At 40.3% G+C, this 25,246-nt stretch overlaps 1 protein-coding gene across 6 annotated transcripts in view; it reads left to right on the top strand.

Annotated features, from left to right (window-relative positions):
* ablim1b (actin binding LIM protein 1b) overlaps positions 1-25,246 on the top strand; it is a 249,596-nt gene that overhangs the window by 200,730 nt on the left and 23,620 nt on the right. For 2 of the 6 annotated variants that reach the window (XM_055646912.1, XM_055646907.1), the window contains exons 11-15: positions 2,619-2,654; positions 6,634-6,763; positions 16,003-16,107; positions 18,476-18,523; positions 23,970-24,101. In XM_055646912.1, the coding sequence (XP_055502887.1) occupies positions 2,619-2,654; positions 6,634-6,763; positions 16,003-16,107; positions 18,476-18,523; positions 23,970-24,101 (451 nt within the window). The remainder of the gene's footprint in view (positions 1-2,618; positions 2,655-6,633; positions 6,764-16,002; positions 16,108-18,475; positions 18,524-23,969; positions 24,102-25,246) is intronic. The other 4 variants (XM_055646908.1, XM_055646910.1, XM_055646909.1 and 1 more) reach the window with 4 other exon arrangements.

Below are 25,246 nucleotides of genomic sequence, written 5' to 3'. Positions count from 1 at the left end.
GGTGAAGTGCTTGCGGACACGTTGTTATGAAATGGGTAAAAAGGAACTGTAGGTGCTGGTATAAACCAAAGATTGAGTAACTCAGCGGGTCAGGCAGCATCTCTGATGAAATAGAATGGGTGACGTGTCGGGTTGGGATCCTTCTTCAGACTGAAAGCAATGGGGAGGGAACTGGGAGTAGCAGTGAGAGAGCGGCTCCCAGAACTCCTGTCGGAGGGAGGAGGAGAACCATCAATGTAGGCATACCTTGAGGAGATTTTGTAGTGGAGCAGACAAAATGTGCAGAAAGGAACTGTAGGTGCTGGTATATGAATTGGAATGCATTGACTGAAGGAATGTTGAATGTATATTCCACAAAGACATGATGGAGATGGGCAATCTGCAAAGGCCGCACCAGGTTCACTCCAGTAATAACTTGGTAAGATAAGCACGTGTTTACATAAATAGTAGGATAATGATGACATGGCAGGAGGTGAGATCACAGAACCAAATATACAGCACAAATTCTGTGGTCTCAGTAGCAGCAAGGATTGACTCCAAATACAGGAGGCTCCAGGTGCAGAAACTGTACTTTAATTCAACTGGAAATCCAACTGGCTCCACAATCTACTGGAGCCCGAGGCTAAAATAGAAAGGAGATAAAGACATCCCTGGAGATTTGATCATTGCTCTCCAGTTGAAATGTTGGTAGCTGTAAAATGACAATGGCACAGTTTAAATTCTTATTACTAAAGACAAAGTACACCCATTTGACGTGACTTTATTCATCAAAATACACAGCACAGTATCACTGAGTACTTGTGTAGTGCAGATGACAGAGTTCATGAGAAAATAAGCGGGGGCAGAGAGTGTGCTGTAGTCATCCTGCCACTACGTAGCTTCATGATCAGCAGTTTCCCTTTTGTGCCTCAACATTATCCATATGGGAGCTGAAACACTAATAATTGGCAGATTAGACAACTGAGGGGCCCTTCTAGTCAGTTTTGTCTCGATGTTGTTCAACATCAAATGTCCAGCTGCAGCAAGATTTATTAAATTGCATTCAGAACTGGGAACGTTGGCTGCTCTTTATTTTGTCTCACTTGAGCTAAAAGCAACTGTAACACTACTGCTAGAATGAGATCATCTAACTCAATTCAGATTCAACCAGTGAACTTTAGGTGGCTCACTATTGCAGCGTGCAATGATGCTTGCAACATTGGATCAATGAATTTGATTCTTAATGCACCATATGCTTGGAGGGGATTGAGGTGAAATGCAGATAATTGTGAGCTGAGGGAGTCAAGCCTGCCATTATCTTCCCTGTCATATAATTTACTGCCACCTTCCCTCTTGTATGAAGGTCATTTTATATCGTGAAACTCCTGAAGTAATTCATGTTTGCTTGCAAATCCTGGCAAGTTGCCAATGAGCAGTCATATGTTATGCCTCATGTTGATTTGAGTGCAATTAAAGCATATGGAATACTGCATTGATGCTTTGGTTAATGTGGCAATCCAATGCTACTACATTCTAAACCACCAAAACAAAAGTATGCATACTAATTTGAGATTTGCCACAAAAAGGGCATCATTGATCAGATATGAGTGGAGATCTGTGATGGAGTGATTGCTTGATCAGAATCAAATTATTTTGGAACTGCTTTCATGTTGAAATTATCTGGCCTATTTTTATATTAAAATCCATAATTGTGAAAATACACATCACTTTATATTATGTGGAAAATGTCTTGTCTCTTTTGTTCATTAATTGATGTGGCTGACAAATACAGCATTACTGGCCTATCTTTGAAATCCAGTTAGGATTCATTTTACAACCCAGTTAGGATTCAACCACATCACGGTGGGTCTAGAATCGCATGTTCTGGTGGGGATAACAAAGAACTAGCTGTGCATTTGATGGCAATCTAGTAATTTTATGGACACCGTTGTTGAAGCTAGGATTCTATGTTTATTTCAGTATTCAAACTTAAATTCATCAGCCGCTGTGTAGGATTTAAACCTGCTTCACAAGTGTACTATTTCAGGCCCCTGCCACAGTTCTTTGGACCTTGTTCCATCTTGCTTTCTTCAATGATATTACAAAGAGAGAGAAGCTACATGTACCTTAGGCTTTTTGTTTAACTTAATAGTGGCCTGTTACTCAAGGTGAGCTCTCAGTTAGTCCAGACAAGGAAAAAGACATGATTCTAATCAAGTGCACTGGATAATTTCTAAATAATGTATTTTGCTGAGATCCTCTTTGCTAAATTGAAATAGTCAAAGAAGGAACGCAATCGCATTGGGCACGTTTGGAAATTCTATATGTATAAATAATTATTATTAATATCAGCATTAACAATATGTGTGTGTCAGCTCAAGCTTTATTGATTTAATTTGTTCATATTTTCCTGATTTGCATCTGTTTCATTATGGCATATATGGAAATATTTTGTTTAATGTAACATGATCTTTTTTTTAAATCATGAAATGTGTTTGTCTGAGTCCATATGCCCCAGAAATAAACCGAAAGGTTTATGGTGATTCATTTTCTCGGACTTATTCAATTTACATCTGTTGTTTCCCAGAAAAATGGATTTACATGTTTTTTTTTTCCTTTTTTTTTTAAATATCTGACAGTCGCCAAGGACACTTTCCCCCACACCTTCAGCTGAGGTCAGTATATCCCTTCACATTCACCTCTCAGCCTTCTCTTTGCAATCATCTTTTGCTTCCTGCCATAGTATATTCTTCAATGCATAGGTAGAACTGTGAATGAAGGAACTGCAGATGCTAGTTTACACCCGAGATAGACACAAAATGCTGAGCGGTTCTGGCAGCATCTCTGGAGAAAAGGAACAGGTGACGTTTTGTTGAAAGACATTCCAGTCTGAAGAAGGCTCTCGACCCGAAAAGTCACCTATTCCATTTCTCTAGAGATACTGTCTGACCCGCTGAGTTACTCCAGCATTTTGTGTCTATCTTCGGTAGAATCATGAAATTTGGTTTAACAGTACTCATGGGATACTGAAGCAAAGCACATCACAGTGGAGCCCAATGTAATCATCACTCACTTACCATCTTCTAGCAGAGATGGACAGAACTCTGTCAATGCTAGAAATTTCAAATGAAAATATTAATAGCTAGAAATGTATAGCAGTATCTAAACGAGAAATATCATGCTAATCTTTTAGGTGGAAGGGCTTCATTGAATAGATTAGACTGATTGCAATCCAATTTTTGTTTTACTCAGCCTCTTGTTTTTCAAATCAAACATGCAGTCTACGGTTGTCTTAATTAAGATGACTCTAGTGAGGCAGTCATCAAAAGGGCCATAGATAGTATTCTCACTGTGTTCTGGTATATTCTGTCTCTGTAACAGTGTGGACAATATCAGCTACATAGACCAGTACAGCACAGGACAAGGCCCTTCGGCCCACAATAACTGTGCAGAACATGATGCCGAGATAAACTAATTTGATCTGCCTCTATGAGATCCACATCCCACTATTCCCTGCGTTTCCATATGCCTATCTAAAAGCCCCTTAAATTATTTTCTTGCGAAAAGAAATTTTTCTGTTGGTAATTGCTTTCTGGCATAGAGAGATTAAACTTTTCTGTTTATTATTGGTGACTGGACCTTAATTTAAACAGAAATCCATGGAAGGATTGATCCATCAAACAAATACATGTAAACGGCATAGTTCACATTAATTGGAACTTGCTGTTGATTTACACAGGTGCTTGCCCATATATTTTCCCTGTTGAGAAATCCAAGGGGCTAGATATGGAATTGCTACTGGTGATCTGTCACTCCAGTATTTACCTGGTCTCTATCACTCCATACAGACAGCATCCATTGTCAGGTTCGAACTTGGGTCTCTGGCAGCGTAACGCTGGCATCTCTACCGCAACGCCGCTGTGTCGCCCTGCATTGAACCATTGAGAACATCAGGCCACTGAGATGTTTTAGGAGTGATGTGTCGCTTGCTAAAGCTGATTGCAGTGTTGCTACGTTTGAGATGTAGGAGATACACAAGGACTATGCTGTGTCACCCTATGCCACTGTTGGTTGATGCTTCTGAAATGTCTCCAGAATTACTTCTAACACGGGGTCCTGCCTGTTATTTCAAAGACTTGGATACTTGATAAATGATGTTCACACCTAAATTATGGAAATGAATGATGGATGCTCAGTTGCCATTAACTGGCCTCTGTCATTTATGCCAGGGATTGTAGCACACCAATTATTTTCATATTAAATCAACCATAATGGAGCACCATGCAATCATAGTGACCTGTGGAGAAGGAACTGCAAATGCAGGCTTATATCAAAGAGAGACACAAAGTGCTGGAGTAACTCAGTGGGTCAAGCAGCATCTCTGGTGAAAAAGGATGGGTGACGTTTTGGGTCGGGTCTAAAGAAAGGTAGCGACCCAAAACGTCCTTTTTCTCCAGAGATGCTGCCTGACCCGCTGAGTTACTCCAGCACTCTGTCTCTATCAATCATACTGACCTACTGGTGATATGACTATAAATACTGGCTAGGCTGTATTATATTCACTTATGACTTTCATTAAGAGAACTATCCCTTTACAAGTGGAAAAAAAGACTCCTATTCCCAAGGGTTTTTCCACTGTCTTATAGATACTATGTTGGTTTTACCTAATGCTCTTGTGCTGAAAAATATTAAATAAAATGTTAAAGAAGGCCCAAGAATGCCAGTTCAACTATCCTCCTAAATCCTCTTCTAAATCTATCACACCTCCTTACCGACTTCTCTTCCTGTGTTCAGATCCTGTCTGGTGTCAATCTTCCTGTCTTGTGATTCTCTATGTGATGGAAATGATTTTGCTGTCCTTGTGCCTTTTCTTTCAGTTAGAGTAAGAAGCTGAGTTAGCTTTGACTAACGTAACTTTTTTTCAAACTTGGTCACCTTTGCTTGACCAGCAAGGAGTACACAGCAACTGCTATGCAGTTTTCTTGTTCTTTTTAGTGAAAAGAAGTAATAATGATTTCTGACAAAGTTGGAACAAAAGTTGTGTTTCTTCGAGCTTTCTGGCTCTGCATGATGTTGACCAAAAACTCAGCTCCTGAAAGATCAAGCTTGTTGAAGGACTGCTGAGGGGCTGCTGCTTACACAGTCTTAACCTTGCCAATTTTAATCAAGCATTCTGACGTGGAAGCACAACATTTCCACTGAGGTCAAAAGTGTACTTTCACCACCATCTTAAAGCAGTTTTGTTCAATGTGATCATCAGTCGACTTAGAATGCCGCAAACGGATCTGACTGAAGGCTTAATCAAACTAAAAACCCAACTACATTTACTGCAGCATTGCTCTGCAGGCTCTTTGTTTCATCGGAGGACCTCCATGAGGCACAGCTGGAAGGACTAATTAAGCAATGTTGTCTACCATGTTAGGCGTTTGAATCTCAGCTGGCAACAAGGCCAGGATCCTGTGGTAAAACAGTTGAGTGATGAGCTGAAACTAATTTGCTTGACACCCTTTCCACCGCCCCCCTCCCAAAATGAAAATTGTAATTTGTTGCACATTTCAAATACAACACGCCTGGTTTCCAAAAGAGTGTCAAGATCAAAGAAAGGGGTTTGACAAAGGAAGTGGCCAAAGTTGGATAGAAATTAGAACCGATAAATAATAGTTCACTTTCCACAGGATTGTAAAGTTTGCTTGTTTCTTTTTACCCGTTGCACTTATCAATTGAGCTTTTTTTTAATATTTGCCAATGCACATATTAACAAAACCACTGGATTGTAATGTTTGTCTTTTTATACCTCTTGCACATAATCTGTGCATTTAATTTTTTTTTTAATTAATGCCCATGTTAACGAAACCAACAATTACTAAAATATGATTAGACCTTATATTTAGACTGAAAATAACACAGTGCAAATACACTGTGCAACCACATTGGATATAGGTTTGCAGACACTTAATATCCTTTAGCTCATACTGAACACAATATGATGGACTGAAAGGACTGAGTAGTTTTGAGGGCGCAATCTAGAAAACACCACTATTTGACCTTATCCACATCCCGTTATTCAGTCTTGCAATCAGAAAGCATGGAAAAGGACCTTTGAGTCTGCATTTACAATATTTTTTTTGTTATCATCCCCATATTCACAGTCTACAATGAACACAGATATTTAATATTTTATTGGACTGCCAATGACCTTCAGAATAAATTATTTACTACATATTTAAAATCTTCCAGTAACAGATGATATTAAAAAGAGGAATGATTTTATTTAGTCTCTTTTTCAAGAGAAGCTGTTAATTTGAAATTGAGGTCCTTCCTACTTTATAGAGAATCATTCTAGTTTATAGAATAGAGTGTATTGTGTAGTTGATCAATGCTTTACTGTCAATCATTAACTTTAACAACATAGACTGATATGATTCTAAGACTCTATGTCGTTAAAGTTGGATGATCGCTTTAGATGGACTCAGCTGTGATGCTTTCAGCTTTAATTATTGATACATTTGTACCATTCTGGTCTCATTGTATGTACACTTCACAGTCAAACTCTTTCTCAGCTTTCTCACTGAGATGGCTCACTTTAAAACATAATACGGTAAGGCTCTCTTCGTTGTCTGAGCTGAGGATGTAACACATGGAAATATATTTCAGGGATACCACGACGCTCGTGATCGAATGGTGCATAGGTCCTCCAGCCAGGGCTCCATCAGCTCCCCTGTCTACAGTCGTCACTGCTACACACCCACTGTTGCCCGGAGTCCACAGCACTTTCACAGGCCTGGTAAGTGAAGAATTCCAATCGCACAACCCGCACAACAGCTGGGCAATTCATCTTACAGAACCATATCATGAAAGCAGTCATAATAATGGTCAATTAATTTCGCATAACTGGTCATGATGAGATTTTTTTTTGCAGTTTGAGTGACACTCTATTTTTCAGCTGTGGACTGGTTTCATTTTAAGAGTAGCATCATGGCAGAAGGTATGGTGATGGAAGATGTTTATATGTGGCTTAGAGTTATGTGGCTCACCTTTAACAGTCTCCCAGTCACAAGGGTTTGGGGTTCTTCTTTTACCATTCCAGAGACCAAAGTTGACCTTCCTGCACAATAGATAAACACAAAGTGCTGGAGCAATTCAGTGGATCAAGCAGCATCTGTGGAGGAAAAGAATGGGTCATGTTTCAGGTCAGAGGAAGGGTCCCAACCCAAAACGTCACCCATCCTTTTTCTTCAGAGATGCTGCGTGATCCAGCACTTTTTGTGCCTTTCTTTGCTATGAACCAGCATCTGGAGTTAGTTGTTTCTACTTCCTGCACAATAGTTTAGCACTATTCGACAAAATGTGTTTTAGTTGAATCGTTAAGCCGAATCTATCATCTGAGGTATTTAAAAAAAAAATAATAATAAAATCCCATGCTCTATATTGAGGGAAAGCAATTATCCTTCATATCGACAGTTACTATTTATAGAGGCTGGCAGGTGCACTTGGACTTCATCTCAAAAGCGCTTCGAGAAATTCCAATAGGTATGTCAAAGGCACTATGTAAATGCAACTCTATTTTTCAAATTCACACATCTTATTTTTCATATTGGATACTAGGAACTGCAGATGCTGGTTTACACAGAAAGATACAAAGTGCTGGAGTAATTCAGCAGGTCAGGCAGCATCTCTGGTGAATATGGATAGGTGATGTTTCAAGTCGGGACCCTTCTTTAAGAACCTATCCATATTCTCCAGTGATGTTGCCTGACCCACTGAGTTATTCCAACACTGTGTCTTTTATTTTTAGTGGTGTTGTTTCCATTTTTATGCCCTTCTGAAATGTTTTCCAGTATTCTCCATGTTGGAAGCTTGCTGCTTATTTATTTACATAGATGACAATTATGTAAGAGTTGCGTGATGTTTAATTATTTGGAGCTCTTGTGGGCATCGCCACATTCATTCCTTTCAGGCCGGAGATCCTGACCCTTGTATAATTTATCGTTAAATGCCCTGAACTCTAAAAGCTTCTTTAGAGATGTAAAAAGGAAAAGATTAGTGAAGACAAATGTGGGTCCCTTATAATCAGAGACAGGTGAATTTATAATGGGAAACAAAGAAATGGCAGAACAGTTAAATGAGTACTTTGGTTCTGTCTTCACTAAGGAAGACACAAACAATCTCCCAGAAATACTAGGGGATCGAGGATCTAGTGGGAGGGAGGAACTAAAGGGAATCCACATTAGTCAGGAAATTATGTTAGGTAAACTGTTGGGACTGAAGGCAGATAAATCCCCAGAACCTGATGGTCTGCATCCCAGAGTACTCAAGGAGGTGGCCCTATAAAAATTGTGGATGCATTGGTGAACATTTTCCAATGTTCTCTTGACTCTGGATCAGTTCCTGTGGACAGCAGGGTAGCCAATGTAACCCCACTCTAACAAAAAAAAGGAGGGAGAGAGAAAACGGGCAATTATAGACCAGTTAGCCTTACATCAGTAGTGGGGAAGATGCTTGAGTCGATTGTTAACGATGTTATAGCAGTGCATTTGGAACGCAGTGACAGGATCGGTCAAAGTCAGCATGGATTTATGAAGGGGAAATCATGCTCCACTAATCTTCTGGAACTTTTTGAGAATGTAACAAGTAGAATGGATAAGGGAGAGCCAGTGGATGTGGTGTATCTGGACTTTCAAAAAGGCTTTTACAAGATCCCACACAAGAGATCAGTGTGTAAAAATGGAGCACATGGTATTGGGGGTAGGGTATTGACATCGATAGAGAACTGGTTGGCAAACAGGAAGCAAGGAGTAGGAATTAACGTGTAATTTTCAGAATGGCAGGCAGTGACTAGTGGGGTGCCTCAAGGCTCGGTGCTGGGACCCCAGTTATTTACAATATATATTAACGATTTAGAAGAGGGAATTAAAGGTGACATCTCCAAGTTTGCAGATGACACAAAGCTGGGTGACAGTGTGAGCTGCGATGAGGATGCTATGAGGCTGCAGAGTGACTTGGATAGGTTGGGTGAGTGGGCAGTTGCATGGCAGATGCAGTATAATGTGGATAAATGTGAGGTTATCCACTTTGATGGCAGGAACAGAAAGGCAGATTATTATCTGAATGGTGTCAGATTAGGAAAAGGGGAGGTGCCACTAGACCTGGGTGTCCTTGTACATTAGTCACTGAAAGTAAGCAAGCAGGTACAGCAGGCAGTGAAGAAAGCTAATGGCATGTTGGCCAACATTTCGAGTGGATTTGAGTTTAGGAACAAGGAGGTCCCCGGTGAAACCACACCTGGAGTACTGTGTGCAATTTTGTTCTCCTAATTTGAGGAAGGACATTCTTGCTATTGAGGGAGTGCAGCGTAGGTTCACCAGGTTAATTCCCGGGATTGCGGGACTGACATATGATGAAAGAATGGGTCAACTGGGCTTGTTTTTAACTGGAATTTAGAAAGATGAGAGGGGATCTTATAGAAACATATAAAATTCTTAAAGGATTGGATAGGCTAGATGCAGGAAAAATGTTTCCGATGGTGGGGGAGTCCAGAACCAGGGGTCACAGTTTAAGTACAAGGGGTAGGCCGTTTAGGACTGAGATGAGGAAACACTTCTTCACCCAGAGAGTTGTGAATCTGTGGACTTCTCTGCCACAAAAGACAGTGGAGGCCAATTCACTTGATGTTTTTCAAGAGGAAGTTAGATCTAGCCCTTAGGACTAAAGGAATCAAGGGATATGGGGAAAAAGCAGGATTGGGGTACTGATTTTAGATGATCAGCCATGATCAAAGGGCCGATGGCCTATTCCTGCACCTATTTTTCTATGTTTCTATGTGTAATGCAGTCCAAAAAAAAAACCAAGGGTGTTGTTCTATCCGGAAATCTTTACTTTTGGTTGAAATATAGATGAGCAATTTACTAAACCTGCCTGAACATAACCTTTTGTCAGTGTGTGAATTGTAAACATGCATGGTTCTATCAACAGGTGAGACATTTAGCTTCAGTTTCCTCACAGATTTACACGATCTGAGGTCCTTGGAGTTTAATCAGACCCTAAAGGCATTTTACCCACGATCTCAAGAGAAAATCTTTCCTGACGTGCTGAAACAGGTCAGCAGTTGGTGAAAAGAAAGAAGCAGTCCTACAATTTAGTCAAAATGTCTGAGTCCTAGATCAGCACAGCCTCCTGTTCCAGACTTCATCTTCTTTTCCCCATCCACCACTGTTAACTCCCGTATGACCATCCAAATGCCCTTTCATCACTGTTTGCCAAGAAGACCAAGGGAAGCACTTGTTGCTCCTCAGTGCAAATATGCACCTCTGGCCAGCCCACTCGAATTCCACAGTGACTGACAGCATTTAAACAAATCCATTGTGTTGAACAACCTAGTACTTAAATCGTAAAGCCAGATCTCAGGCCTGCTGGGTGTCCCAATTGCTAACCACTTTAACTCCCCTTCCCATTTCATGCTTTCTATCCATATTGCCAGAGTGAGGCCACAAACAAACTGGAGGAACAGCACCTTGTGTTTCACTTGGGTAGTTTACAACCCGGTGGCACAGTGGTGAAGCGCTAAAGTTGCTGCATTACAGTGTCCGAGACCCAGGTTTGATCCTGACTACAGGTGCTTGTATGTGCAGAGTATGGACATTCTCCCTGAGACCATGTGGGTTTACCTCAGGAGCTACGGTTTTCTCCCACACTCCAAAGGCGTACAGGTTTGTAGGTTAATTGGCATAATTCTACATTGTCCCTAGGGTGTGTAGGATAGTGTTAATGTGCAGGGATCGCTGGTTAGCGTGGACTCGGTGGGCTGAAGGGCCTGTTTCCGTGTTATATCTCTAAACTAAAACCCCAACGGCATGAACATTGAATTCTCCAACTTCAAATGATAACCTGCTGCCCTTTATTTTCCCAGGTTGCCCGACCCCAGTGTGTTCACATTTCTCCGACCATTTAATTAGTACAGGTGCCAGAGGTTATGGGGAGAAAGGAAGAGAATGGGCTTAGGAGGTAGAGATAGATCAGCCATGATTGAATGGTGGAGTAGACTTGATGGGCAAAATGGCCTAATTCTGCTCCTATCACTTATGATCTACTCCCCCCCACACCCCCCCTCCCCACCTCCCACACAATCACCCTGCTTTTTTCCCCTCAGTACAATCATCTCCCATCCCAAGTCATCCATTTTCCTTTCATCCACCCTCTTTACCCTACCCCCTGTCTCCTTCATCCACATCTCTCCCTCCAGCTTTACATTTCACTCCTTCTCTCCTCTCTCTATCTGACATCCTTATCACCTCCAGCTTAGTCCCACCCCATCTCCCTTTTCTCGCTCCCTCCCCCCCCCCCCCCCCCCCCCCCCCCCCCACCCAACTCCAATCTGTCCGACCCAAAATGTCTGTCCATTCTGTCCCTCTGACCTGCTGGGCCCCTTCAGCAATTTATATTTTGCCAGAACTGGGAACTCATACTCATTTTTGCTTCCCACTCCCTAGAATATTGTTCCCAATGTTATTATACATCAGTGTTTCCGGGAAACAAAGTGCAAAAACGTTACGGAGTACAATTCACTGTTATATCAAAGCAATCAAAATGTCCAGCTTTCTGGAGGATTTTCCATTGTTGAGGTAACTGGATCCTCTCAGATGTCCAAGACTGGAATCATTAAGATTGATCTTGCTTATTATTGCAAACCATTTCAAAGAGGTTTAGTGTTTGTTGTTTGATTTTAGCTGATAGCATTCACCAACTTTAATCAGTATGTAGCATCCAGAGCAAATGGATCTATATTGATTTGCAAAAATATGCCCTCCTGGGTTCCTTTACCCTTCCGCCAATCAAACCCCTCTCACATGTATCCACCTATCGCTCGCCTGTTTTTGTCCTGCCCCCACTTCTTTTCCAGCTTTCTCCCCCCTCTTCCAATTAGTCTGAAGAAGTTCCCAACATGAAACATCCACTATCCATATCTTACAGAGATGCCACTTGACCTGCTGACTTACTCCTGCACTTTCTTTTCTTTTCAGTAATGGTTCCACTCTTTACATTTTACTTTCCGTTCGATTTTTCATTTCATGCATCGCTGCTGCCACACTTCACTATCCATGCAAATTATTTAATAGAAATATCATAAATTCATACATTTATGCTATCTGCAACAAGTCGACCCAAGTTTGTAATTGCTAAAATAATTGGAGAAGTGATTTAAATCAGTTTGGGGGATAATTGACTAATTGCAGCTGCATTGCTGTAGAAAACCATATTATTTTCAATTCCCATTGAGACGTTTTAGTTTAATTAAATATATTTATGTAGCATTGCATTAGAAGGGTGGCAGTGTGAACTGCGAAGAGGATGCTAGGAGGTTGCAGGCTGACTTGGACAGGTTGACTGAGTGGACAGATGCATGGCAGATGCAGTATAATGTAGATAAATGTGAGGTTATCCACTTTGGCGGCAAGAATAAGGAGACAGATTATTATCTCGATGTCAGATTAGGAAAAAAGGAAGTGCAACGAGACCTGAGTGTCCGTGTACACCAGTCACTGAAAGTAAACATGCAGGTACAGCAGGTGGTGAAGAAAGCTAATGGCATGTTGGCCTTCATAACGAGAGGATGTGAGTATAGCAGTAAAGAGCTCCTACTGCAGTTGTACAGGGCCCTGGTGTGACCACATTTTGAGTAATGTGTGCTGTTTTGGTCTCCTAATTTGAGGAAGGACATCCTTGTTATTGAGGCAGTGCAGCGTAGGTTCACGAGGTTAATCCCCGGGATGGCTGGACTGTCATATGAGGAAAGATTGGGCTTGTATTCACTGGAAGGATGAGAGGATATCTTATAGAAATATAAAATTATAAAAGGACTGGACATGCTAGATGCAGGAAAAATGTTCCCAATGTGGGGGAGTCCAGAACCAGGGGCCACAGTCTAAGAATGAAGGGGAAGCCATTTAAATCCGAGATGAGAAAAAGTTTTTCACCAGAGAGTTGTGAATTTGTGGAATTCTCTGTCACAGAAGGCAGTGGAGGCCAATTCACTGGATGAATTTAAAAGAGAGTTAGATAGAGCTCTTGGGGCTAGCGGAATCAATGGATATGGGGAGAAAGCAGGCACGGGTTACTGATTGTGGATGATCAGCCATGATCACAATGAATGGCGTTGCTGGCTCGAATGGCCTCCTCCTGCACCTGTTTTCACTTTTTTTTAAATCTCACTAATGGTTCATTGCAGACTCTACATTATTCATTTCTAATTCTTAGCAAACATAAATTAATATCTAGGAACTAACATGAAGAGACAAAATAATTTAGAATGTTTTTGGATTGGCTACACTTTTTATTCCCAGGGCAGTGTGCTTACATTTATTTTTAAATCGTGTTTTCTTGTCTGCATTTCAATTTTTGTTTATGCAGCTGTTCCATTTTACATAGATTGTCGCGTCATAGATACAAATTTTCTCTGAACCCTTTCAAGCTTGACGATATCTTTCCTATAACATGGTGCCCAGAACGGAACATAATACTTTAAATGCATTCTCACCAACGTCTTATACAACTGCAACATGACCTCCCAACTTCTATACTCCATACTCTGACTGTTGAAGGCCAAAGTGCCAAAAGCCTTTTTGATCACCTTATCTACCTGCGACTTGACCTTCAAGGAACCATGCACCTGCACTCCTGGATCCCTCTGCTCTACAACACTCCCCACAGCCCTACCATTAACTGTGTAGGTCCTGCCCTTGTTAGATGTCTCAAAATGCAACCCTCACATTTTTCTGTATTAAATTCCATCAACTCAGCTTACCTGGCCAATTGATCAAGATCCTGCTGCGATCTTTCACAACCATCTTCACTATCTGTGTCATGGTATGTCATGTTCACTATTTTACCCTCATGGTGTGGCACATACAAACGCAGCGAATCGAGAAATGTGTGTTGTGTTTCATTTGCATGGTGCAGACACTGAACATTATTGAGATGTCTTTTAAGGCAAGCACACTGATAAATGTATTTTGTGAAATGTTATTGCCATGAAGATATAACTCCCACAGCCTGGAGTATTATCACTATTCATTTTGAACAAAGAAGGAAAGGTACTTGTACTTGTCAAAACATATTTTATAATCTGCTTATTGCACAGTTAATTCATTTGTTGCTATTAACCTCTTTCTTACTGACCACTCTCCAGAAATGCCTTGATTTTGAAATTGTCATCCTTAAAATTCACATCGTTCACAGTATGCAGTTGCCTTTGCAGCGTCTCTCCTCCATTACATCTGTTACCTTCCCCCAATCCTACAACTTCATATCCCCCCAGTTCTGTACCTTGGGGCAACCTGAAAATGAATCACTTAATGGTGCCTTTAGTTACACAGGCCTCTGCAATATCCTTCCTGTAATGCCTGCTGCTTTTGAATATCCTCTTTAAAACCTTCGACAAAGCTCTCAATTCCCAATATCTTCCTGGCTTGGTTTGAATTGTGTTTACGAACACTATGAAGTTTATAGTGATTGTGTTTATGAAACACTTGAATGCCAGGTTACTTGAATGCCTGGGTACTTGAATGCTAGAGACTCATTAATTCCATGTCAGCTTTGAGAAGTTACAAACCTCCACTTTTACCCTCGAATCAATCAGCAGCTCCCTGACGGTGGGATTAGTTGCTGAAAGATCTTGTCACCAACTCAGTGGCGCAAGAGCCCAGTGAGATTGCCCCTCCTCATCCACTCCAGGTACGTGGGCATGCTGGGACTGTGATTCCAGTAGCAGTGTCCAGCAATATGTAGGCTAGAGTCACGAGTAGCTGGTATAACATTGGGCCTAAAATGTCTGAACTCCATCCATGGTAATTGTTTTACTAAGTATAACTATTAACTTAGACTTTATAAATTATCTTTTTAAATAGTGGAGTTGATCTAGCAAGATCCAGTTGCTGTCAGTGTTATTTTTTAATTGCCAGCCATGTTGTGTATAAGACGGTTTCTTCCCAGCTGTTATCAGGCAACTGAATCATCCCCAGGCCAACTAGAGAGCGGTCCTGAATTCCCATCTACCTTATTGTAGACCTTCTATCTATCTTTAATCGGAGTTTACAGGACTTTATCTTGCACTAAACGTTAAACCATTTTTCCTGAATCTCTACACTGTGAACGACTTGATTGTAATCACTTGTGGTCTTTTCGCTTACAGGATACTAAGCAATAAAAAGATTTTCGTGGTAATTCAGTCCATGCGAGATTAATAAACTAAACTACATCTACCTGCATTCTTGGGATTGCCAATCAAATGCAAATTTGATGATCATAAAATTGCAGATGCTGGAAATTTGAAGCAGAAACTGAACATGTTGGTAACTCTCAGCAGGACAGGCAGCAGAAACAACTATCTCCAACCCAGGGTCATGCCTCTGGTTCTCTGGCTGCTGCCCATCCTGATGAATGTTTACAACATTTTCTGCTGCTACAGATTTCTTTAAAAGTTCTTGTTATTTGTCAAGAATACTAGCCATTATTTATCTTTTATTCAGAGCGACTGAAACATATCAAAATAATAAGGCTTTGAAATTCATGCCAGAGTGGAAATAAAGCAACCATATATCTTGAAGATACAATTTATTATCTGCATTGAGTGACTTTTTAATATCTGGGATAGATATTACTCTCATAAATTTGAGTTTATTTAGCTCTCTGGAAATAGATATGTATTTAAACTATAAGCTGAAGAGTTATTTTGCAGACCAAAATTATTCAAGTGTGTTCAAATATTTGTACTCAAAGTATTAAAATAGATAAATTGATTTTCACTTTAAAGCAAATTTTTGCATTTTATTATTTAGTGTAATGTTTTTTTTTTGTTAACCAAGTAAGAATAAATTATTTTATATAAACTAACCCATCATTATGGAGGTGTTAAGTAACCTTTGAACTGATTTTGTATTTATGTTATTGTAGATCCATTTTTGTTGTGTTAATTTTTTTGTTTAAAGCAGTCGATGCCATTCTCATTATCTTTTACTCTTCTTATTGGAGGCAATGAGCCATCCAGTGGTCGGAGCTCCCCTCTCCCTATGCGGCCAGACAACAGGCCTCTAACACCATCTTATGTTCTGACCCCTAAACATTTCCATCTTCCAGGTAGGATTTTAACCACAACGGTCACTGTTGTAGTCTAGGCTGTAGCTTTGTCTCTATCTCTTATGTCCTGTCTACATTTCTCCACACAGATTCTTTGGAATGGTTTTTAACTCTGTGAAATTCGCCTGACTTAAAATTATTTGATCATTTCTGAAGCAAGGCCAACACAGGGACCCCTTAGAATGGGCTGGTTGAGTAGAGATCATGCCACTGTTTTTACATTGGTGGCAGAAATCCCTCAACATCTACCAGAATTGACACACATTCAATTTGATCTGGACATTCCTAATTCCTAATAATTCCTACATTTTTCATTCATTGTGGGTGATAATGGAACAATATACTGGCGCCTGTGGAATCAGCCTTGTTTAAAAAATTTGGTTTTACTTGAGTCAAAAGCAAAGTACACTGCAAAGCCTCTGCTACATTATGCGTTTATCACTGTAACAAAAGAAGACTCCTCCCCCCCCCAACAGACTGTTTTAAGTGGTAGCACAATTTATCGTTTTATAGCATGTCGAAATTAATTATTGGTTAGGAAGAATATTCAGCAGCAAAGCTTAAAAATTAAACCAGGCTTCCGATCCAACTTCAGTCTTCATTTAGGATATGACAAGCATTATCTCTATCCTGCATCCTGTTTGGGACCAGGAATGTTGCTGTTCCTGATCGATACAGAGCAAAACTATTTCAGCAATGTCTCTGAGGCAGAGAGTAGCAGAGTCCTCATCGAACGGGAAGTAATAGCTCCATGAGTCAAGATCTATCAGCTGACCTGACACAGAATTAAAGTAGATTCTATCAAAAAAGCTAGATTGCCGAGAAGATTCATCAGGTTGAACAGAAGTTGTAGACCCCAATTCTCAGCCGTACAAATATAGATTAAGAAGCAGCAGTTAAATGTAATCTAAATGACCACAATAGTACTGATATCTCAATGTACATTAAAAACGAATTATTTATACCATAAAAGGCACAAAACAAAGATATGAGCGATCGCATTGCAGTAATAATCCAAATAACAATATAGCAAATAAAACAGAAAGCAAAGCTGATGTCTGAATTAAAATAATCAAATGAAAAGGTGACAATGATGGTGTAACACCATGAGAAACATTTATCTTCATGTTTTATTTCCAATGCAATCCACATCTTCTTCCCCATTAAAAATTTAAACTCTTCGAACTGAAAAGGACATTTCAAATTGACAAGTTTTTCTTTTCCATCTATGCGCTGAATTGACTGACCAGCAGGATGCAGGCACGATAAAGAATCTTGTGTCATCATTTCCGATCTCTACCAGCACATAGCATTTTCTATATGTTTTATGTCTAGTTGCCATATCAGCCATGATAAGCTGTTGATCCTTCATGAATCAGTGTTCTGCTTCAGGAAGTTTATTATTGAAGTGCATTACATATGATCAGGTTTAGGAGACATACCGTACGTATCATGGCATAAATGCTGAAGTTAACATAACTTGATGATGGATTAAGCTTCCCACATTTCATTACATTTTAAATCAGGATGACATCTTTCCCATTCAATAAATATCCAAAATGCTTAATATATTATCCCGAATCACCAACTCAGAACTCAAAAACCTATATGGAACTTGAGTTATGCAAGGAGTCATACGACATGACAGTGCCGACTATTATTCATTTTTACACTAATCCTGTACGAATCCCATTTTGTTCTCCCAATGCTATCATCAACTCCCACCGCAACTCTGCCACACTGTTGAGGCAATTTACAATGGCCAATTAAGCTACCAGCCTAAATGTAATTGGGATGTGTGAGTAAACCAGAACACCCAGTAGACATTCATGTAGTCACAAGGATTACATTGCAACTCCACAGGTTACGTTTGAACCCGGGACACTGGATCTGTGAAGCAACTCTGCTGCAATTAGTGGCATGTGACAAAGCAACATCAGTCATAACTAAATTGACTTCTACCAGAAAAAAAAATGATGCTCAATAGATAGCCTGAATAATGTACTTAAATAAAGAAAACTTCAGAAGCAGAAACAGTGTGTAGCATTCAAATGTTTGCATAACATAGAAATTTTAATCATAAATTGTTGCCATTGTTCTTGCTCGGATTATTCATATCTTGAAGTACTTTGCATTTTGCACATGAAGTACTTTTTTGCACGTTGTAGTTTTCTGTGTTGTTGCTGATGCTAATTGGTGGTATTTCTCTGATGCACAATGACATGACACACTGACATTTGCCCTGTGTGTGCACATCCTATATTAGATTAATGTGTATGTTCAACTTTGTTTGGAATTAGTATCGAAAAAAATAATTTCCCCGTGTTTTGTGTAATTATCAATAACCTGTTTAACTTTTTCTCCACAGACCAAGGCATTAACATATACAGAAAGCCTCCTATCTACAAGCAATATGGTATAGTTCCTTACTACTTTGTATTTGACCTGATAACTTGGCACATTATGGTGCTAAATTCTCTTCGTTTTTCTATTTTTCTTGAGATAGGCCTGGTGAATGCATGTGCTGCATCAGGTGATCTTTAAGACATGGTTATTTGGGTACCAAGTCAAATTCCAAAGTTGAGAATGTGAGACTTGTGGTCATTTTCACTGAAGATCAGCACTCTCAATGGTTACTGGCCAAGCAGAGAGTCGTGGAGAAGTTTGAGTCGTTCTCAGTAATCTCCCTTTTATCCAGGGCACTACAATTAATATGGAGATGGATGCAATACTGCGTTAAACCAAGAGGCATTTTTGGAGGGAGGATTTAGTACACTTTGTAATTGCTTTCCCTATTGCTGGGGAATTGAAAGCTTTTCCCACTGCACTCATATGACATTTTTCCCAATTGATACACTTGGTCCTACGAGTACAACTGCAAATTAATTCCGAATCGGTGCCTGTTTATAGAAGGTTTTGAACCCAAACTCACTCTGAATTGAGATTGACAAATGTATTCCCTCCGACATGGACTTGCTACCAACACCTGGGTTGATATTCTTCCCGACATGGTTTCATAACTTGGTTCTATAAATATAGACAGATAGACATACAGTGCATTCAGAAAGTATTCTGACCCCTTCACTTTTTCCACATTTTGTTACCTTACAACCTTATTTTAAAATGGATTAAATTCATTTGTTTTATCATCAATCTACACGTAATACCCCAGAATGAAGAAGTGAAAACAGGTGTTTAGAAATTTTTGCAAAGTAATTAAAAATAAATAACTGAAATATCACGTTTACACAAGTATTCAGACCCTTTGCTATGCACTCAAAATTGAGCTTGGGTTCATCCTATTTCTATTGATTATCCGTGAGACGTTTCTGTATCTTGATTGGAGTCCACAGGTGGTAAATTAAATTGATTGGACATGATTTGGAAAGACACACACCTATCTATATAAGGTCCCACAGTTGACAGCGCATGTTAGAGCAAAAACCAAGCCATGAAGATGAAGGAATTGTCCGTAGACCTCCGAGACAGGATTGTGTCGAGGCACAGATCTTGGGGAAGGGTATAAAACAATTTCAGCAGCATTGCAGGTCCCGAAGAGCACAGTGGCCTCCATCATTCTTAAATGGAAGAACTTTGGAACCACCAGGACTTTTCATAGAGCTGGCCGCCTGGCCAAACTGAGCAATCGGGGGAGAAGGGCCTTGGTCAGGGAGGTTACCAAGAACCTAATGGTCACACTGACAGGGCTCCAGAGTGCCTCTGTGAGGATTGGAGAACCTTCCAGAAGCACAACTATATCTGCAGCACTCCACCAATCAGGCCTTTATAGTAGAGTGGCCAGACCGAAGCCACTCCTCAGTAAAAGGCACATGACAGCCCGCTTGGAGTTTGTCAAAAGGCACCTAAAGGACTCTCAGACCATGAGAAACAAGATTGTCTGGTCTGATGAAACCAAGATTGAACTCTTTGGCCTAAATACCAAGCATCACGCCTGGAGGAAACCAGGCACCGCTCACCAACTGGCCAATACCATACCAACAGTGAAGCATGGTGGTGGCAGCATCATGCTATGGGGATGTTTTTCAGCGGCAGGAACTGGGAGACTAGTCGGGATCGAGGGAAAGATGAACAGAGCAAAGTACAGAGAGTTCCTTGGTGAAAACCTGCTCCAGAGCGTTCTGGACTGGGGTGGAGGTTCACCTTCCAACAGGACAACAACCCTAAGCACACAGCCAAGACAATGCAGGAGTGGCTTTGTGATAAGTCTGTGAATGTCCATGAGCGGCCCAGCCAGAGCCCGGACTTGAACCCGATCAAACATCTCTGGTGGGACCTGAAAATTACTGTGCACCGACGCTCCCCATCCAACCTGACAGAGCTTGAGAGGATCTGCAGAGAAGAATGGGAGAAATTACCCAAATACAGGCGTGGCAAGCTTGTAGCGTCAAACCCAAGAAGACTTGAGGCTGTAATCGCTGTCAAAGGTGCCTCAGCCAAGTACTGAGTAAAGAGTCTGAATACTTATGTAATTGTGATATTTCAGTTTTTTGGAGTTATTTCAGTTATATGTACAATGCTGGAGTAACTCAGTGGGTCAGGCAGCATCTCTGGAAAAAAGGATAAGGTGACGTTTTGTCAGAACCCTCTTTCAGGCTAAATATATATCATCTGTGGCAGCTGACAGTGTCTGCATCACCATTTTGTGAAAAAGTTACTTTTTCAAATATGGACAGAATCTTTCATTCTATGGTTTACCACAGTTTTAAGGATACTTTCAAGATTAATACCAGATCCATTTTCTTGTTTCTTTGTTATTCATCATAGTTCTTTCTGCATGATTGTGACTCATTTTTTCCGTTAATATGTGCCTTGTTTTCCTGCTAACAATATTCATATTAATCTCAATGTGCTGTTTGCTTGTGAATTTCCATAACTGTTGGTCTTTGTAAATGTCTAATTAATTCTAATGCTTCAGCTAAACAATTCTGCAGCAAATTATCACTATTGGAATGTTTAAGTAACATAATCTCTTCAGACTTAATCTTTTAAATGTATAAGATAAATTGAAGAAAAGAGTATTTTAAGCTTTGTTTTCTAATCAATCTTAAACTTTTTTTTGCTAAAATAAATCGAATATTCTTAAATTGTGCAATCAATCACTTTCAAAGAGAAAGTAGATTGGATAATCAGTCCCATAATGGCAGCAATCTTGCGACTTATTTCCTATTTGAATAAGACTTCCCATTAGGGATGAATTGATGAATCTATCAAATTATGGGGAAAAAAGACTAAATTCCCTTTTTTTCCATCCATGCCGTTCACTTGTCTCAGGATTGTGTTAGTAAAAGGAATCTATTTCCCATTAAAAGCACAACCATCACCCTCAGAAGGAGGCCTTAGAAAATGGAACTGATGAGTTCTGCAATCTGGTCCACCAGAGGGCACTAACAGTCTATTAGATGAGCATGAGAGAGAGAGCTGCTCGTCTTCCATTATTATTTTTAAAACTGATTTTTTTTTCCCTCAAAGCTGCTTTTGTAAAAATTGGTTACTATCAGAATGGAACATTATTGTCACCATCAACTGGTCGAATTGTAGGATTTAAAAAATTCAGCTGGGTATTCTAGTCATGATCGAGCACGTACAGATTATGTGATTTCCCTGTTGGCAGCACTTGGAGCAATGTCATTCCTTGCCAACTTCTCCTTATTTGACACTCTGAGTTTGGAATAACCATGCTTTAATAGCAAGGCTTCCGATGTCCAGGTGCCGCTCGGAGCTCGGGATGTTCCATACTTTCCGCTTCCTCGGGCCTTACAATGCCTCTTAGGGACGGTGCGGCAGTACATTTGCTGCCTGACATCGTCAGAGACTCAAGTTTGATCCTGATTACAGGAGCTGTCTGTGTGGAGATTTTATGTTTTCTCTGACCATGTGGATTTCCTCAGGGTGCTCTGGTTCCCTCCCACCTTCCTAAGACGTAGGTTAGGAAGGTGTTTGTAGGTTAATTGGCTTATGTAAATTGTCCCTAGTGTATAGAATAGAACTAGTGTTGGAGTGATCGCTGGTCGGCGTGGACTCGGTGGGCAGAAGGACCTGTTTCCACGCTGTATTTCTAAACTAAACAAAGCGTCCCTCCTCTCCCCACACCCGCACTGAACTCATCCTCTCAACTCTCTGATCCCTCAAAGATCTCCCTAAGTTATTCCTTAAGCACCCCTCCAAAAAAAAAATTTCTGTGAGTTCCCAATCTGAATCCAACACTGGCTCGTCGAACGAGGCTGTGAGCCAAGCACCAACAGCAAGATTGAACTCTGGTTGCTAGAGCTATGGGACAACAGCTCCATTAGCTGTGCCACCATTCCACCAAAACTCAGGGTTTAGATTGGTAATGCAGAGGTGATATCATGCACACTTAAACATGTTATAGTTGATCATAACTTGCTGATTTAATTAAAAAGCCTACAAGTTATTAAAATATATCCAGGATATAAGCCACCATCTGCACCACAGATGGGGGAGTATAACAGGAAATTAAAGTGTAAATTTACCCGTCTACTGGTGCGACAGCAGTAGGGAGCTGGCTCAAAGGCAATAAGATCAGAGAATCAGGACTCTGCCTTATCTATTATCAGCGTGTGCGATTTCCTCTGAGACGTTTGTTGCTGAAGTTGGAGGAACTATAATCAGATAATCATAAAGATACCTTCATCTGAAGGCAAACAAACTGAGGAGGATGGTGTTGAGCCAGATCTTTGACAAGGTCCAGGATTAATCACAAACTGAATTTTTGAGGCAATGAGATCACTCATAATGCACAATCTCAATGCTCATTGATCAGAACCTTCATGCTGATGGGTGATTTGCCAATTTCCAGCAGGTTCTGCCATTGGAAGAGAATTGTGATCCCGATTAGTGAAGGTTTCAGGGGTGATGGGGTGAAGGCAGGAGAAATGGGGTTGAGAGGGAAAGATACATTAGCCATAATTGAATGACGGAGTATACTTGATGGGCCGAATGGCCTAATTCTGCTCCTAGAACTTGCACATTTATGAGCACTAAGAGCAATAGGCTAGTGTTTAGAAGAGATTAGGGTGCCTCTCCTTTCTTGGCAATAGGTGAACAATTTCCCAAAGGCAAGGTAGTTAAAGAGCAAAATTTAACTGAACTGGGATGTTTTGGGGGAAAGCACTGCCAGATTGTTCCTGTTCTAGGGTGGAGTTAATGGAGCAGAAGGCTTACGAGGACCGAGATGGTGATCATCATGGATGGAAAGAATAATACAATAAAATGGATGTAATACCTCTATCAGAGATGTCGACTATGTTTGTTTAAGGTCAACTCACTGGTCTCGCATTAGAGGATATATAGTAACTTTGCTATTTCTGCAAGAGGATATCTTTTCAACAAAAAGCAACCTTTATACTTGTCAACATCTTAATTGTGCTTTTTGCAAATTGTTTTGGGGAAAATAAATTCTGTACAAAACAATGGCCATATACATTTAAATCAAGGCATAGTGTGTGCTAAACAAAGTAAATATTGGGTTTTTACAGACAGCATTTTTTTGGAATTCTCGTATATCAGGCACACATTATTCTGAGTATAACAGGTTCTACAACATCAGGTCTCGTAAACTTTACATTAAATGTGTTGGTAATCTACATTACGGCATATCTTCAAAACTAATCAATTATAAAATGACCAGGATGATGCTTTGATTGCAGGACTAATTTGAATGTGATAACTCTCTGCCAAAACTATGCAATATTTTTGTTTGCGACTATGGCATTTCACGATTAGCGCTCTAATTAGCGAAGGCCTACAGCGGATTGATGGGGAACCCCACAGTCTATACTGACGCATAACACGTGCTGAGTTCCCACTGATTACCACTCTAGATGCAGATGCAGCACAACTCAAGACAGGCGTGGAGATCATCAAGTCATCCAAGTTCCCAGCCGCCCACGCTCCAGACCCCGATCAGACTTCTGAGGTGGAGACTGACTACTGGCCAGGCCCTGGTACAATAGGTATGAGAAAAGCCTGACGCATGGGTCTTGCAGTTCATTCGTTACTTTTAAAATCTTGCTCTCTTCTCAGGTTAAATGAAATAATATTTTCAGGCTAACCGTGACAAAAACTAAAATGGTAAAGCTGAATTTCTCCAACGTTTTAAAATCTCTCAATTTTTTTTATTGTTCGTTCTTTAAAATAAAACACTTTCTAAATAATATAAAACAAATTAATTCACAGCAAACAGGTTTTTCTGGTCTGACCAGAATGTACATTGACGCATGCATCTTCATATGTCATGCAAGTGAGGTGAAAGCCTACTGTGCAGTACCATTTAAATTCTTCATTGGCTTCTTTTCATTGAAATTTTATTTTGTAAATGTTCGTGGATGCTTCTGTTTAGGCTGGTAGTTATTGCCTATTCCCCATTGCCCCCGAGTTAGATGACATGCCAAGTCATTTCAGAGGGCAGTTAAACACCAACCTCCATACAATGCTTTCAGATCACATAAAGACCAAATTACAATACAGCCAATTTTCCCGAATAAAACATTGGTGAATCAGATGGGTTTTTTCAACAAACCATTGTTTCAAAGTTACCATGACAAAGACTCGTGTTTTATTCATTTATTTTCCTTTAGATTTAATTCATTAATGGCTCGAAATTCCTATGTGATATTTAAACTCCTGTCTCGCTCTTGGTTCAGACTTCCAGTTACAAGTTCAGTAACTTAACTGCAACTATTCTACCCAGTCTTTGCTTTATAACTTAAGGGCCTGTCGCACTTGGGCGTCATTTACGTGACATCATTTAACCTCCAGTGCATTTCATGCTGCTGCACTGCCATGCGCAGGTGCAAAGTCAGGAATGCACTGATCTTTGAGTGCACTTGCCCTGTGGTTCTTCTCCAGAGGAAGGAAAGAGACTTTCAAGCCAAGGTCCCTGTAAGTTTGCCTTCAGAACTTGTTATCATCTCACAAATGTCCCTTTGGTTTTCTTTTATGGAGTGAACAGCTTTTCAAGAAAACTGTCTCAAAACATTATCCTAAAACTAGAAGCAACTCTGATTTCTCATTACCTTTGCAGAAGGCATGTCATCTGGGCTCTGAGAGCATTTAAATGGTCTGCACTATGGATTGATTGATAAGGTTTTAATATTGG

Source organism: Leucoraja erinacea, chromosome 15, assembly GCF_028641065.1.
Source record: "Leucoraja erinacea ecotype New England chromosome 15, Leri_hhj_1, whole genome shotgun sequence".
In the NCBI taxonomy this organism is placed as follows: Eukaryota; Metazoa; Chordata; class Chondrichthyes; order Rajiformes; family Rajidae; genus Leucoraja; species Leucoraja erinaceus.
The sequence above is the reverse complement of the archived record's forward strand: the minus strand, read 5'-3'. Positions and strand labels throughout refer to the sequence as shown.